Source organism: Microtus pennsylvanicus, chromosome 11, assembly GCF_037038515.1.
Source record: "Microtus pennsylvanicus isolate mMicPen1 chromosome 11, mMicPen1.hap1, whole genome shotgun sequence".
Lineage (NCBI taxonomy): Eukaryota > Metazoa > Chordata > Mammalia > Rodentia > Cricetidae > Microtus > Microtus pennsylvanicus.
Window position 1 is genome coordinate 61,317,138 of NC_134589.1, and position 15,561 is coordinate 61,332,698.

The 15,561-nt window shown below is 48.0% G+C and overlaps 1 protein-coding gene across 2 annotated transcripts in view; it reads left to right on the forward strand.

Moving 5' to 3' along the window:
• Positions 1 to 8,076: 8,076 nt before the first annotated feature.
• The window catches only part of Pemt (phosphatidylethanolamine N-methyltransferase), a 77,157-nt gene continuing 69,672 nt past the window's right edge, over positions 8,077 to 15,561 (forward strand). The window contains exon 1 of one of the 2 annotated variants that reach the window (XM_075992348.1): positions 8,077 to 8,270. In XM_075992348.1, the coding sequence (XP_075848463.1) occupies positions 8,208 to 8,270 (63 nt within the window). In that variant the 5' untranslated portion in view covers positions 8,077 to 8,207. The remainder of the gene's footprint in view (positions 8,271 to 15,561) is intronic. The other variant, XM_075992347.1, reaches the window with a different exon arrangement.

Sequence of the window (15,561 nt, forward strand, 5' to 3'; positions counted from 1 at the left end):
TACGTCACCGAAGGTCTGATTGGTCTTCAGACCTTTGTAGACACAGTGTCTCCCTAGGAATGCTTGTCCACACTGCTGTGGACCTCAGATGCTATCGGATACATTCTTAGCTCAGGCTGGTGGAAGCGAGAGTCTGTTAATAACACATCCCAAAAGGCATCCCTTAAGGCACAAGGATGTTAGGCTAGACAAGAGCAGGTGACAAATGGCATGTCAAGGAGGCTAAAGATAGTTCCAGATAGTTTGGATTTACAACATTCCAGCTCTTCACAACCGTGGACTTGTAATCAGTCAGTCAGCCTTGGAGAACCTTTAACATAGTTGGTGGCTTTTTTCTGGGAGCTTCGGCTCACACCAGTTATCTTCAACCGGGGGTTCTACTGTCCTCAGAGCCAGCAGCTAGAAGTGCATCTAAAGACTTCTTTCATGGGTGAGGGCCAGGGTGTTCAATATCCTCCCCTTTGCCAAGGTTACACAAATCACAGGGAAGTTGTCTTGCCTTATGCCCTGTTCCCTGAACCTGAGCCCACTCTTTCTGCCTCTGTCCTGGGGATTGAACTCAGGGCTGCTGAACTCCATACTCAGCCTTGAGCAGACTCTGTCTGGACACTGAACTTATAGGCAAAGAGGTAGGGCCTAGGGGAACCCAGCAGGGGCAGGAACCAGGGCAGGTTGGCTAAGGGCCTCTGGGTAGTACCTGTAGTCACCCACAAACCCAGCAGCCCGGTGCTAGTTACAGATGTCTCTTTAGTCCCAGGACACAGGACATATCCTCTCCTTTCTCCTGTTACCACCCTGTGCCAGTGTTAACATGTGCCCACCAAGTGTGGGCCTGGGAAGGCTGGTGACAGCTGCCACTACTCACCATGTCTAATAACCAAGAGGAACAGCACAGGTGGGTATACCTGCCTGTCATTTCGGCATTCAGGTGGCTGGGGCAGGGGGACTACCAAGAATTCAAGGCCACGTTGGGAATTCTATGCTAACCAGGGTAAGAGAGCGAGGCCCTTTCTCAAAACAAAACAAAACAAACATTATAGCAAAAAATCCAGTCCAACCCAACAGAAAAGCAAAAACAAAAACTACGGTAGAGAAATGGCGCATTCCTAGCCCGTGACAGTGCACCTGCGGGGACATTCCTGGGTAAAGCAGCAGAGCACTCAGTGAGTCATGACACATCTCAGAAACCCTTGGCGTGAGCTCTCCCAAGTTGCTAATGTCATTCTTCAGCTTCTGAAATGGCATTTTTGAGGCAGGATCTCATTCTTTTTTGGGGGGAGAGGTACTGGAGGGACAGCCATGAGTGCTTGGGAACCGAACGCTTATATTTTTGGCTGTGAGCCTAGCCTTGAACAGCTGAGCCGCCCCTCCAGGCCCAGGATCTCACTCTGTAGTGGAGGCTGGCCTAGAGGATGTGACCCTCTTGCTTCAAGTCTTCCAAGTGCTGGATTAGAGACATGTGTCACCACATGTTTTTGATGTCTTCTTTATTTAAAAAAATTGGTTAATTAATTAATTGTGTGTGTGACCATGTGCATGTGCGTGTGTTGCACACATGGGGTTAAGGGACAACTTTTGGGATCTGGTCCTCTCTTTCCACTTGGACCGTGGGGATTCCACTCAGGTCCTCAGACTTGGTGGCAAGAGTTTTTACCCTCTGAAGCTTCTCATTTCCTCTCCTCCCTCAGTATATTTCTTTTCTTCTTTTTCTCTTTCTCCTCTGCCCCAACTTGAGACAAGAACTCACCATGTAGCCCTGCTGTCCTGAAACTCACTATGTAGACCAGGCTGGCCTCTAACAGAGATCTGCCTGCCTCTGACTCTGCCTTCTGGGTGCTGGGATTAAAGATGTGTCCCACGATGCCCTGTACCCACTATATTTCTAATGGACAAAGACAGAACAAAGCCAGCTCTGTGTGGCCTGTGATCTTAGAACTGCATATTATCAGGACCATCTCAGTGTGGATGTAGGCTGGGCTGTTTGCCAGCTGACAGTGTTAAGTGTCTGTAAATTCTCATCCTGAGCATCGTGCTGTGTGTTGACAGAGTGTCTGTTCATGGGGTCCCAGTGAAATCCACCCTTACCCCTCAAACAGTTTGCAAGAAAGCAGAACATAAAATCAGAAGCAGATGAAACACATGCCAAGAAATGCAGACATAAATCCACAGGAGCCCACGGAAAACTCTTGAGTGTTTATTGTGGCTTGAAATTTTTTGAGATAGAAAATCCTTAAGGTATAAATTTTCTGAAAAAGAAAAAAAATGAAAAAAAGTTGCCTAAGTCTGGGGTGTAGCTCTATGATAGAGCTCGTGCCTAGCTGGGGCCCCGGGTTTGATCCCTAGCACTGCATACCAAACAGCACCCCCAAACACACAGAAGCGGCCACACGTGTATGAAACGGTACAGAAGGAAAACACCTAGGAAAGCATTGTGGTTCCCTCTTTGTAGATCCACTGTGTGTGAGAGTGAGTCATGTCACGAGACCAAAGGCCTGTGCAGTGTGGGAAGTCAGCTTCATGCTTAGCACACGGTCCGTTTTGGCTGATGCTTCCCTGGGAACCGGGAAAGCAGTCCTGGTGGGGGTGGGACTGTGGACATGCAGCATGCGGCTTGAATCTGCAGCCTGGCTGATTTTTCCTGCATTTGCTCTCAGCTTCCATGACAAACATTTTCAAGTCTACAAAATAGATGTGTGGTTGCCAGTGTCCCCCGCTCATTCCCATTGCTGACACAGACCTTCTGTCTCTTGCTCTGTGCCTTATATGCCGGCTTTTGTGTGGGGCAGTCTTCAATTGCTGCAAGAAGCCCCCTGTGGTGGCTCTTCTGGCTGGATCTGCTCCCAGCTTTTGTCTCTCTGAAGACATATTCACTTTGCTTCATTTCATTTTTACTTTTTTGTTTTTTTATTGCTTTGAAGAGACAATCATGACCACACAACTTTTAAACTCATAGAGGAACCCCACCCCCGCTTTTTTTTAAGTGTTTTTTTTGTTTGTTTGTTTGTTTGAGACAGGGCTTCACTATGTAGTTCTGGCACTCGCTTTGTAGACCAGGCTGGCCTCGAACTCACAGAGATCCACCCGCCTCTGCCTCCGGAGTGCTGGGATTAAAGGTGTGCTCCACCACCGCCAGGCAAGGAAACCTACAGAGAAACCCTGTCTTGAAAAACGAAAATTAAAAAAAAATAAAAATATAAAGTCTTGCTCTGTTGTCTGGGCTAGCATTGAACTGATGGGCTCAAGGGGTCTTCCTGTTGCCTCAGCTTTCTTAGTAGATTAGAGTAGGTAGTAGAATGTCACCCAGCCTGTTTTGGGCCTTCATTTTTGAAGAATAATTTCACTCAAGCAAAGCAGAGCCTTGACCCCATTCATCCAGCAAATAGATAAGGAGTTTTGAGGAGGCACCAGGTGTGTGTAGGCAGAAGCGTCCAGGGGAGCTGAAGCAGAGTCCTTGTTCTCTGAGAAGGGAAGAGTGTGGCTGGCAGAGGAAACCAGAGATGCTAAGGCCGGGTCACTGGCAGGAATGTGAGAAGAGGCCAGTGAGGTCAGAGTGAGTTCGGCTTGAAGAGCAAACGGAGCTTCTCAAATTGAGCTGGGATGAGACTCTGAGGTGGTGGGAGAGATGAACCACAGCAGAGAAAGGAGCAGAACCAAGAAGGCTTTTAAACACCAAGTGAGTGCTGGAGCCCGTGCTAGAGTTCTAGGGATCAGATTTTGTCCGGGGGGAGGGGGTGGGTTTCAGAGGTAGGTGAGGGGCAGTCTTGGCCTTGGCTTTGAATGGTAGCTTTAAAGCCTGTCCATTACTCAGAGACTGTGGCGTCAGCTTCCTCAGGACAGAGAACAGCCTCCGCCCCAACAGGACTGCTGGGTAGCTTCCAAGAAGCAAGAGGCTCTTGAAGTGCTGAGCCCAGGGCTTGCAGTCTGCAAGAGCTCATCTTAAACATGGCCAGGAATTTGAGAGTCAGAGGGAGCAGGCTGCTTTTCCGAGGCTTCACAACCAGAGAGTGGTGGGGCAGGGAGCCCAGTGGCAAGAGGAAACTTTGGTTTTCAGCTTGGATGACAGGCCTGGTCTTGTGTCTTTCCCATTCCACAGACAGGGTCAGTATGACCCAGAAAGCTGCCTGGCCCAAGAGCTACCCCTGATAGCAGCGGCAGAACTGTTCATTCAGCATTGCTTGCGGAGTGCCTGCTTTCTATCAGGCATCGGCTGAGGTACCCAGGGAAGATAGAAACCCTGCTCTGGTGAGGTGCACAGCCAGTGGGGCTACCCAGAATAAAGGGGGCAAGTGAAGTAGATTTGCTAGAGAGTGACAGGACCGTGAGGAGAAATCTAGTGGGCAAAGGGGAAGGAGCGCACGGACGGGTTAGCCTGCACAGTAGGGTGGAAGGGGACACTCGAGTGGAGTCTGGAGTGGGTAAGGCAGGATCTAGGAGAAATCTGGGGAAGAGCACCCATGCTGAGGCAACAACCCATACAGCTACCCTGATGGGGACACATAGCTAAGAAATACATCTTAGTTGGTGTTCTATTGCTGTGAAAAGACACCACGACCAAGGCAACTCTAATAAAAGAAAGCATTTAACTGGGGGCTTGCTCACAGTGTCAGGGGTTTAGTCTGTTATCATTGTGGCGGGAAGCTTGACCACAGGCATGGCATGCATGGTGCTGGAGAAATAGCTGAGAGCTACATCCTGATCTGCAGGCTGAGAAAGAGAGGAACTGGGTCTGGCCTGGACTTTTGAAACCTCAAAGCCAACCCACAGTGACACACATTCTCCAACAAGGTCAGACCTCCTAAGCCTTTTCAAATAGTGCCACTCCCCATGACTAATATGAGCCTGGGGGAGGTGACATTCTCATTCAAACCATCACACTGTGTGTAGGAGGAAGAGGACGCGATAGGAAGCAAGGGTTGGTGAGCTTTGGAGGCTGAGGTGCAGAGAAACAGCTGGCTGATACTGTGGAGAACTGGGTTCCGATGAATTTACTCAGGCGCCCTTTTGCCAGCATGTAGGTCACTTAAAGGGCTGCTGCCCAAGCCTAATGTGGAAGGGAACGCTTGGGAACTCTGCAGAGCCTACACATCCAGATGACCTCTGCTCTGGAAAGATCTCCCACCGCACCTAAACCTGACCCCTGCAGAGCCTGCTCACCAGAGAACAAGTATGCTGAAGACTGGGAACTCATTTTATGGATAGAAAATAGATTGTGAGCCGGGAAAGGGTTAGGCTGTACCAACGGCGTTCAATTAGCAACGCTAATTTGATCAGTAAAAGCCTATTTTGATGACCCTTCTCTCTCTTGCCCCAGGAGCTGCCACATCCAGATCCAACACAGAGAGAAGGCAGTCTGGAGGCAATCCTCTGGGCCAAAGGGCCATCTGGAGCTGACTAGAAGATGCTCTGTCTTAAATGGCTTCTCAGGCGTGATAAGCAGAGAGAACTCTAAGGATAAAAAAGAGGTCCATTTATTGAAACTTGAGGAATCAAGAGTGGAGTAAGCAGGTGTCACGAAGGAACACCACAACAGAGGAGCAGGCTGCTTTGAGGTGGCGAACTTCCCATTACTTGGGACGTGTAAACAGCGTGCCCTTCCACTCCTCAAGGAAGCCAGGGACGAAAATGCCCACGGTTAGAGACTGCCTGAGTGACTTCTCTTCAAGCTCAAAAGTAGAGGCTTCCAAAGACCCTGAGGGAAAACTTCTGCCTCAAAATATCGTCCTTTAGCTTGTGATTAGAACTCCAGTTGCATTTCAAGTGGCAAGTTTGGCTTCCGGACACCAGGAGAGCTACTCTGGTGGGGTGATTTGAGTAGGGGAGAGGATACATTGCATCAGTTCTGATGTGACCTTTAACCTTTACCTTTCTCTGCCTTCTGAAAAAAGCAAACACACAGAAATCCACAATCACGGTTCAATAAAACAGCCAGAGGTATCCGGTAGTTGAGAAGACTGGACCTTCAGTGGAGAGCATGTCTGGGAGATATGGGGGATGCCAGTTAGTAGACCTCTAGATAGAGGGTCTCTGCTGACTGTCAGGGCTTGTGGCACTGAGCAGGGCCAGGCTTCTGATTGTGAGCAGCACCGCAGTGGTCATTCGGAGACTAGCTAGTGAGCCCTTTGTGTCCAGTCCAGCAGCAGCCAGTGCTAGTCCCCATTGGTCAGTTCCTTCCTTTGCGACGTCTTAACAGTATGTACTGCTTTTTCCTCCTAGGCAAGGGAAAGCTGGGCTTGACCCCAGAGCTAGAATGTGTCCTTCAAAGCCAGTGTCCCTCCTGTCTCCTCCGTCTGCTTGTCCCACCATAGCCATTTTGTGAAGACGGGAACCATCTGTGAGGTGGTCACACAGAACTAAGCCAGGCTTTACTTGGTTCTTGGTGCGGGGGCAGGAACAAGGTGGAGAGAAGTGGTCCACAAGGAATTAGGATGCAGCTGAAGTGGGTGATGTCCCACCTGGCTTCGGGCTGGCTGAGTGACTGAGCAAATCTTAGAGTTTTGAATTCTATTTCTCTGTAGATCTAGCTAGCTACAAAAGGGATTGTCCTGCACCCAGTCACCTGCTCCCCACATTCCATCACCATGTAGAGCTCACCTATGAAGGAATGAGTGGAGGAGGGAGGTATGGTTGAATCAAAGGCTCTGGGGGCTTTGGGGCACCCAGAGGAGCCGTGTTGGTGTAGAGAAGCTGTGGTTTGCCTGGCACTACCTCTAGGTTGTGGTGAGGGACACTGACCTGGGCTGAAAGCAAGATGGTAGAGGGTGTATATAAAGTTCCTTATGCCGGGTGATGGTGGTGCACACCTTTAATCCCAATACTCAGGAGGCCGAGGCAGGTGGATCTCAGTGAGTTTGAGGTCAGCCTGGTCTACAAAGCAAGTTCCGGGCCAGGATAGCAAGGACTGCTACACAGAGTAAACCTGTCTCAAAACAACAAACAAACAAACAAGTTACTTATATTTCCTGTCCACTGTTTGCAGTCCAGTCCTGTCTACCGAAGGACCTAACTCCTAACTTTCTATCCCTTAGGGACCACCTTTCAGGTAAAGCTTGATCCTTATGATGGAAAGGAGTTTCAGAAGCCAGTTTAAAGCAAAGTTTACTGGGAAGAAGGTTTAGAATAGATATATACGCATGGGGATTAATAAAAAGAGGTGCTCAGATGAAAGACACAGAGAGTGTGGGGGTGGGCTTCTCAGAGAGCCACACATAAATGTCGGTAGCCCATAGAAGCCACTCGGGTGACTCTCAAGATACATACATCTTAGAGGGCTGGTACCTGCACTCCCTCGATAAACGAGATGATAGAATAGTTCCAGATGTTATTGTAATCTGGAGAAAATAAACCCATGGGTTGCACAAGGGGGGGGTGTAATCAAGAAATATCTTTTACTGTAAATGGGGCTTGAGAGACTCCTAGAGAATTGCAGGGTTTTTCTGTTTTTGTTTTTTTTCGAGACAGGGTTTCTCAGTAGCTATGGAGCCAGTCCTAGAACTCACTCTGCAGACCAGGTTGGCCTCGAACTCAGAGATCCACCTCTGCCTCTGCCTCCCGAGTGCTGGGATTAAAGGAGTCTACCACCACCACCACCCGGCGAGAATTGTAGGTTTGTAACTGGAAAAGGAGAAAGGCCATATACTTTCAGGCCTTAAAGCTTGGCAAATTGCTATTTTAATAGTCCTCTTTGAAAATATCCGTCTAAGAGGAACACTGTCTCTACGTAGGCAACCTTCACAGCAAGAGTTAATTGTGCTAGAATTCTTGATCCTCAGCTGGCAAAAGTGTTACAATCATACTCTGGAATGAGGGTCCTTCTTTCCGTAAATGTCCGTGTCTTTTTAGCCTATTTCAGAGGAAACTAGCTGCGGTGCAGCTAATGGGCCCAAAGTAGCAGCGTAGGAGCCTCAATCTGAGGGACATCACCGGGAGTCCCTCTGTAACCAGCAGTCTCTCTCCAATAGTGCCCTGGGACTTGTAGTCCGCTGCTACTTGCCACTTGGAAGTGCGCCCCACGAGGCAGTGTTGGAAAACTACATTTCCCAGAAGGCCAGGAGACGTTGGGGACACGAGAAAAGACTCCCGGCCGGCCGCGCTTCCTTAAATGCCAAGGGACTGGGTCCCCAGCCAAGTGGCGCGGGGCGAGGTCCCCACGTGTCACCTCCTGAGGAGGTTCACGGGGTGGAAGGAAATACGAGCCCGAAGCTGCATTTATGAGCAGCTCGGCGGCGGGACACGATTGCTGTGGAGGCTTTGGCAATATCGACTTCAGGAAGGTATAACTGGCACAACAGTTCCGCTCAACCGAGAGGGATGGTCAAGGCCGGAGCCGGTAGGCGACGCCTACAACGCTTGGTGGGCGGGGCCACCCCGTTCCTAAGCAACGATGGGCAGGGCCGGGAGGAGAGGGGCGGGTGCGATTGGTGGTAGTAGTAGTGGGGATTGCGGGAACGTGCAAGAGTTGTGTCACCTCTGTTGTAGCATAGGGGAGCCTCTGTGTCTGTGATTATATAGCCCAGGGAGATTGTGCATGGAAGGCTCTGGGAAGGTGTGAGCCTGGGGATTTGCATGTGACTTCCTGGAGTTATGTAGTCGGAGTTGCACGTCCAGCGTGTGAGTGTGTTCAGGGAGAAGGTGGCTAACTGCATTTGGGTGGCTGCTGTGTGGTAGTGTGGCAGGCGTCATTGCCTCTGGCTTCACACATCTGGTCCTCTCTTTGGTCTCCTGGTCAGAGGAGTGGAGAACACAGTGCCTGGTCGGGACGGGATGGAAGTGGTGGACCCCTGGCCACTTGAGACTTGGTTTGACATCCCGCACACTCCTGGGCATCTCCCCAGGCTTCTGATTCTATCTGAGTCTCCTCTTCTGCTTGTTGCCTCCTCCTCCTGCTGCCTCTGATCCACTTCATTTGTTCCCTTTTTACATGTCTCCATGTGCACGTGTTCACTTATTCTCAGGCATGGTCAATATTCAGAACGGAACTGCTGAGGTCCAGTTTCTGGGGGCAGGCAAAGGCTGGCCATCACACGGAGCTTTCCTTCGTGTAAAGAGACTACAGGCATAGAAGTAGTTGTTGAAAGGAGAGGGAACTGATCTGATTTTAGAAGATCAGTTGAAGGTTTGCCTTGTGTGCCAGGGAAGGGTAGAAACATAAACAGTGAGTGATAAGCCATTGGGGTAGGAGTTCCTTTTGGAGAGACAGCAGGCACACAGGAGGGAACATGCTCTTACCCACTGGTGTTAAGAGCATGAAGGATGGTTGAGGGATATGGGTGGGCATTGGATGTTGGAGAAGAGCTTGCTTTAGAATATTTGTTACTGAAGAATATACTCCATCCAGCTAGGTGAGTGGCAAGTCCTAAGTGCATCTCCAGCCTTTGCTCTCCCCCGCCTCTCCCCTATCCTTTCTTCATCCCTTCTCACCCCCCCCCTTTTTTCTCTTGGGCATGTGAGACAAGTGTCACCCCAGCCAAGGCTCCAGTGAGTCATGCTTTCTAACGCAGTGCATCAGCCACAGCAAGAATACTGGCTGGAGTGGTGGGTAACCTTGAACTTGGGAGTGGGGAAGATGTGAGGGGACAGGCAGGGGGTAGGAAACAAGACCTGTGTAGGCCTGGAGCCAGAGATGGGAATCTGTCCTGCCTGGGATAGTGCCCTGGGTGTGAAGCTTTTCTGTCCTCCCACTAACCCTCTCAGTTCTAGTGGGTTTTCCTATCCTGCGTGCTCCCAGCCTCATACAGCTGGAGACCCAGGGGCGGTTCACGAGATAGGTCAGGATGACCCTTTTTGACTAACATTGTGGGCTTTTTCTATCACAGCCTGGTCAGCACCGTTAAGCTTCCTATTTTCAAGGGCTTTTTTTTCCTTAATAAAATAAAAGTAATAATATCACTGACTTATTTACTTTATTATTGCTGTGATAAGACACCATGACCCAAGTAATTTATAGGACAGTTTCTTGGGGCTTGCAGCTCCAGAGGGTTAGAATACACGACCAGCATGGTGGGGAGTGTGGCAGCAGGCAGACAGCCATGGCACTGGAGCGGTAGCTGAGAACTCACATCTTGATCCATAAGTAGGAGGCAGAGGGAATTAACTGGGAATAGCATGGACTTTTGAAGCCTCAAAGCTCATCCCCAGTGACACACCTCCTCCAGTAAGGGCAGGTGTGGAAACACATCCTTCACAAACAGTTCCACAGACTGTGGAACAAGTATTCGAACATATGAGCCTATGGGGGCTGTTCTCATTCAAACCACGACATTATACAACATTACCATTGTGCTCTTATGCAGGAAATTTTCCTCTTTCAAAATCTCGGGGTAAAATAGTTAGTCCCTTGCCCAAGAAAACTTCAAGGTTCTTCTTCACCTTTGGACACTTGCGCTGAGGTGCTCCTCAGTGCAATGGAAGTGTTGTGTGTCCCATATATAGTTTAGACTTTTGTGCTGGGCACGTGCCTAATGTGTTCAAGACCCTGAATTTGATCCCCATCATCTCAACAAACAAAAGCAGTATTTTTTTTTAAGTAACCACATTATTTAAGGAGAAATATAAAAGAGGGGCTCAGTAGATGGCTTTTTCGGCAGAGTGCTTGCTTGCTATGCACACATGAGGACCTGAGTTCAGATTCTCAGCATGCACATGAAAGTTTGGGTGCAGCTTTAGCACCTGTAAGCCCAGCTCTAGAGAAGTGGAGACAAGAGGACCCCTGGGTCTCTCTGGGCATCCAAGTCGGTGAGCTCCAGGTTCAGTGAAAGAGCCTGTCTCAATGGGGCTGGAGAGATGGCTCAGAGGTTAAGAGCATTGAATGCTCTTCCAGAGGTCCTGAGTTCAATCCCCAGCAACCACATGGTGGCTCACAACCATCCATGATGAGACCTGGTACCCTCTTCTGGCCTGTCGGTATACATGCAGAACATTGCATACATAATAAATAAATAAATCTTCAAAAAAAATAAAGTAGACATTTAATATCAATCCGTGGCCTCCACAAATACCACCATAAACACACAAAACAAAAAGCAAAGCAAAATTTTCCCAAACTACAATTTTCCTCCATATCACAGTTTTCTTATCTGTATGTTACTCATCCAGATTGAAAAAAATATAATTCCCTAAACATATAGCAGTATGTGTTGGGATGTGATTTAGAGCATATGATTAGACACCATGCCATTTAACATGAAAGACTTTGGCTTCCTAGGGTGCTGGGGTTTGCAGTGGGTGTGGGCACTGAGGGATGTTTGTGTTTGGTTATTAACTGTGTATAAGGCTATTTCACCATGTGGTGCTACATACAGCACTCACAGCTTCCTGTTGCTGGTGGCCGCTGTGCAGTACTGGACAGTCCAGCTGTTGAGGAACAGGCCCTTAGCCAGGTCCATGTTAGCCCACTTGGCTGTTACTATAGTCTTGTTTTTGTGTTTAGTTTAAAAAGTATTGATTAGGGCACAACCCAAGGTCCTTCTGTTCTCCAGTGTGGCAGTTGTATGAAGCAGGCTGAGAAGGGCCTGCCTACCTGTGTGAGTACTTCTGAAACTCAAGGTGCTGTCTGCTTAGGGCATCCAGGTTTGTAGATCACCGTGGGATACTCAGATCCAAGGAACGAGCCATGCCCAGCCATCTTCCCCCTTTTTATGAGAACTTTTCTGCTCAAGGGAGAAGGTGGGTGATAATGTCACAAACTCAGCCTAGGTGTCACAAAATGTGCTTCAGTGTTGTAGAGGGCTGCTTGTTCAACCCGGCCGCCTGGCTTGCTTAGCCCTGAAATAACCACACAGAAACTGTATTAATTAAATTACTGCTTGGCCCATTAGCTCTAGCCTCCTATTGGCTAACTCTCACATCTTGATTTAACCCATTTCTATTAATCTGTATATCGCTACGTGGCAGTGGCTTACTGGGAAAGATTCAGCACGTCTGACTCTGGCGGCTCCGTGGCAGCTCTCTGACTCTGCTTTCTTCCTCCCAGCATTCCATTTAATTTTCACCACCTACCTAAGTTCTGCCCTATCAAGGGCCCAAAGCAGTTTTTTTTATTAACCAATGAAAGCAACACAAAGACAGAAGGACCTCCTACACCACTTCAGGTTTTGGTTTTTCATCTATCAGATGAATATAGAAACAGCTATGGACAACGCTCTTCAGAGGTCAAAGCCCTGGACTCAGGAAGCTGAGGCAACTGCTCAGCCCCAGTTGTGATAGCTGTGCCCGAGTGCACTGCTGGAGACCAAGCTTGGTGGCAGACATGGTGTGACTTGACGATCACAGCACTCAGCTTTTCTAATGCTGTGACCAAATACCCTAGGGAAAATATAAAAGGTTTAGTTTGGGTCACAGTCTCAGATGCTTCAGCCCATGGTCACTTTCTCTGTTGCCTTTGGGCTGTGGTGGCATGGTACATCATCGTGAGGGCATGTGACAGCATGCTCTCTTCATGGTGACCAAAGCAAAGAGAGAGGTCTCCATATCTCCTTTGAGATTCCCCACCGGTGACCTACCTTCCTCCCACTAAGCCCTATCTCCTGAAGCTTTTGTTCTCTCAGTCGTCCCATCAACACATGGACCTCAGGGGGTCCCCTCAGATCCAAATTAGAGCAACCCCTTCAGGGAAAGATGGTTGCTGCTAAAATTGTTTCTAATTGTCTCTTTCTTTTTTTAAAAAGGAGTAATTTATTAATTTTTATTTCTGTGCATTGGTGTTTTGCCTGCATGTATGTCTGTGTGAGAAATTCAGATCCCCTGGAACTGAAGTTATAGACAGTTGTGAGCTGCCATGTGGGTGCTGGGAATTGAACCCCAGAGTCCTCTGGAAGAACAGTGCTCTTAACTGCTGAACCATTTCTCCAGCCCCCTTTCCTCCTTTCTTCTTCTTTTCTTCTTCCTCTTCCTCTTCCTCTTCCTCTTCCTCTTCCTCTTCCTCTTCCTCTTCCTCTTCCTCTTCCTCTTCTTCTTCTTCTTCTTCTTCTTCTTCTTCTTCCTCCTCCTCCTCCTCCTTCTCCTCCTCTTCCTTCTCCTTCTCCTTCTTCTTTTTCTTCTTCCTCTTCTCCTTCTCCCTTCTCCTTCTTCTTGACAGAGCCTTACTGCATAGCTCTGGCTGGACTGAAACTTGTTATCTATGTAGATCAAGCTGACCTCAAACTCACAGAGGTCCTCCTGAGATTAAAGGAGTGCACCACCATACCAGGGTAAAATTAGCCCTTTAAACAGAGCATTGTGGTGCACACCTCTAATTCAAATACTTTGGAAGATGAGGTAGGAGAATTTTGAGTTTTAGGACTGCCTAGGCTACATGGTGAGTGAGACCCTTTCCAAAAACGGAACCAAACCAAGGCAAACCAAGACACCTTTCTGTTTAATTACTTCTAAAAGACCATGAGGCCATAATATTAGATAGTTTATTTGCGAACTTTTTAAGGACATACATTTTGACTTTAGGATTTTTTTTCCACTTAAAGTAGACTAGGATGAGAGATTTCTTTGGTGTTCTTTGTAACCTTGGGTAAGTCTCAGGTGCTACTTCTGCTTCTCTTGAGCCATGTGTGACTTCTAGCTTGGCAAATAACATTGATGCTGAGCGCTGAAGACTTGCTCCAGGGGTGTCTGCCTCTTGTTATCCTTCAAGTAAATTGCTGGGTTGATTTGGTATTATTCTTTATAAGATTGCACAGCTGTGCTGATGAGAAATGTAGCTTTTATTTTCCTTGAAGTATCTTTACCTAGGGTTTTTATTAAGATATTGCTGGTCAGGCCTGGGGTGGTGTGCATGCTTTTAATCCCAGCACTTAGGAGGTAGAGGCAGGTGTATCTCTGTGAGTTTGAGACCAGCCTGGTCTACAGAATGAGTTCCAGCCAGAGCTAATAGTGAGACCTTGTCTCAAACATTATCTATCTATCTATCTATCTATCTATCTATCTATCTATCTATCTATCTATCTATCTATCTATCTTATATATACACACACAACATACACACATACACACACATATAATTTATTGGTGGTTTCATAAACAAGTGAGAAACAGTCCCACCTCTTGAATGTTCTGGAAGTGACCCTGTAGAATTGGTATTATTTCCCTAAGTTTTTGGTAGAATTCATCCAGTGAAACCGTCTGGACCTGGAGATTTTTCTTCCTTCTTTTGATAGTTTAAACTGTGATTTCACCTTCTTTCATAGGCAGAGTACTATTATTTCTTCTTCAATGAATTTTGGTACCTTGTATCTTTCAAGAAAGGTGTGTTTCATCTTCATTGTTGAATCTATGGGCATCAGATTGTTCATAATGTTTCCTTACTGTAGTTTTAGTGAGTCAGATCTGTAGGGGAATCCTTTTTGTTGCTGATGTTGGTAACTGCACCCACAGTCATCTCTATCCCTTCTGAGAAGACACAGTTATTTTGGCCCATGCTCCCAAATGATGCCAGCTCATTGTGGTGGGAAGCTGATAGGGTCCTTCCTCAGGTGAAGTCAGGCAGGAGCTGTTACTTACTTGTGCCTTGTCTCCTTTGCTTCTCAGTCAGTTTAATTAGAAGTTGGTCTGTTGCTTTCTTCCCCCAGAGAACAGGCTATAGGTTTGGTGTTTTGTTTTCTCCCCACCCACTAGAATAGGATTGATGTTTTTGCTCCTCTCTTATGTTTTCCTCCTGCCTATCATAGGATGGTTCCAACTGTCCAGTGCTAGCTTTGAATCAGCATCTTCCGGTTCTTGCTTTAGGATATGCCTTCTAAGAGGTCCCCTCCAGAAGGTGAGAGGTGACACATTTGTTTTTCATAGTCAGGATCTCGCAGGGCAAAGAGTCCAAGTGCTTGGCACCAGAGCAGCCCTGCATACCTGAAACTTCACGCTTGTATTTCACATCTGCTCAGCACTCTGCATGGGTAGTCTTGGGCGGCCATTCCTGTCATTTCACTTCAGTGAGGGAATCTGGCCTCAGATTGGTCCTGGTGGCTGCTGTGAACTCTGTGGGAATCAGGAGGAAGGTGGAGCTCCTCCCTTCACCAGATCCCACCTCAGATCCAGGCAGGCCTCAGTGTAGCAAATATGGTGGAAGGGATTCCTTAATATTAAATGTGTCACCTACTCCTCCTGGGACATAGACATAGATGGAAATGTCCTAATATATGGTTCCCCTCTACAGGGCCCAGGGAATGTTCCTGGATCTGCTGACAATACCAAGACACTGGGACAGCTGGGAAGAGGGTATACAACCACAGAGGTCCTCTCCATGGCATAAAAGATCCTGTCCCTTTTCTGAGATAGCTCATTCATTCCCTTTATCCTTTGATGTGTATGGTACATGCCACAGAGTGGCCCGTTACTGTCAGGTGATTAGTGCAACGTTGACTGTCCTGTGCTCTTGCTGTTTGTTTGGATGTCACAATGTGGCTTGCACCCTGGGTGCTGTTGACCCCCTGCAAATCATTCCCTAACAACAGGACATTGCTCTGAAGTGTGGCCAGGTCCCCAGTGCAGTGGAATTGCTGCTATGCGCCTCCTTCCTACCAGCCTGTGGGCGTTCTGCAGCTGAGTTCATCACAGGTGACCTGAGCTGTCCTTGGAACC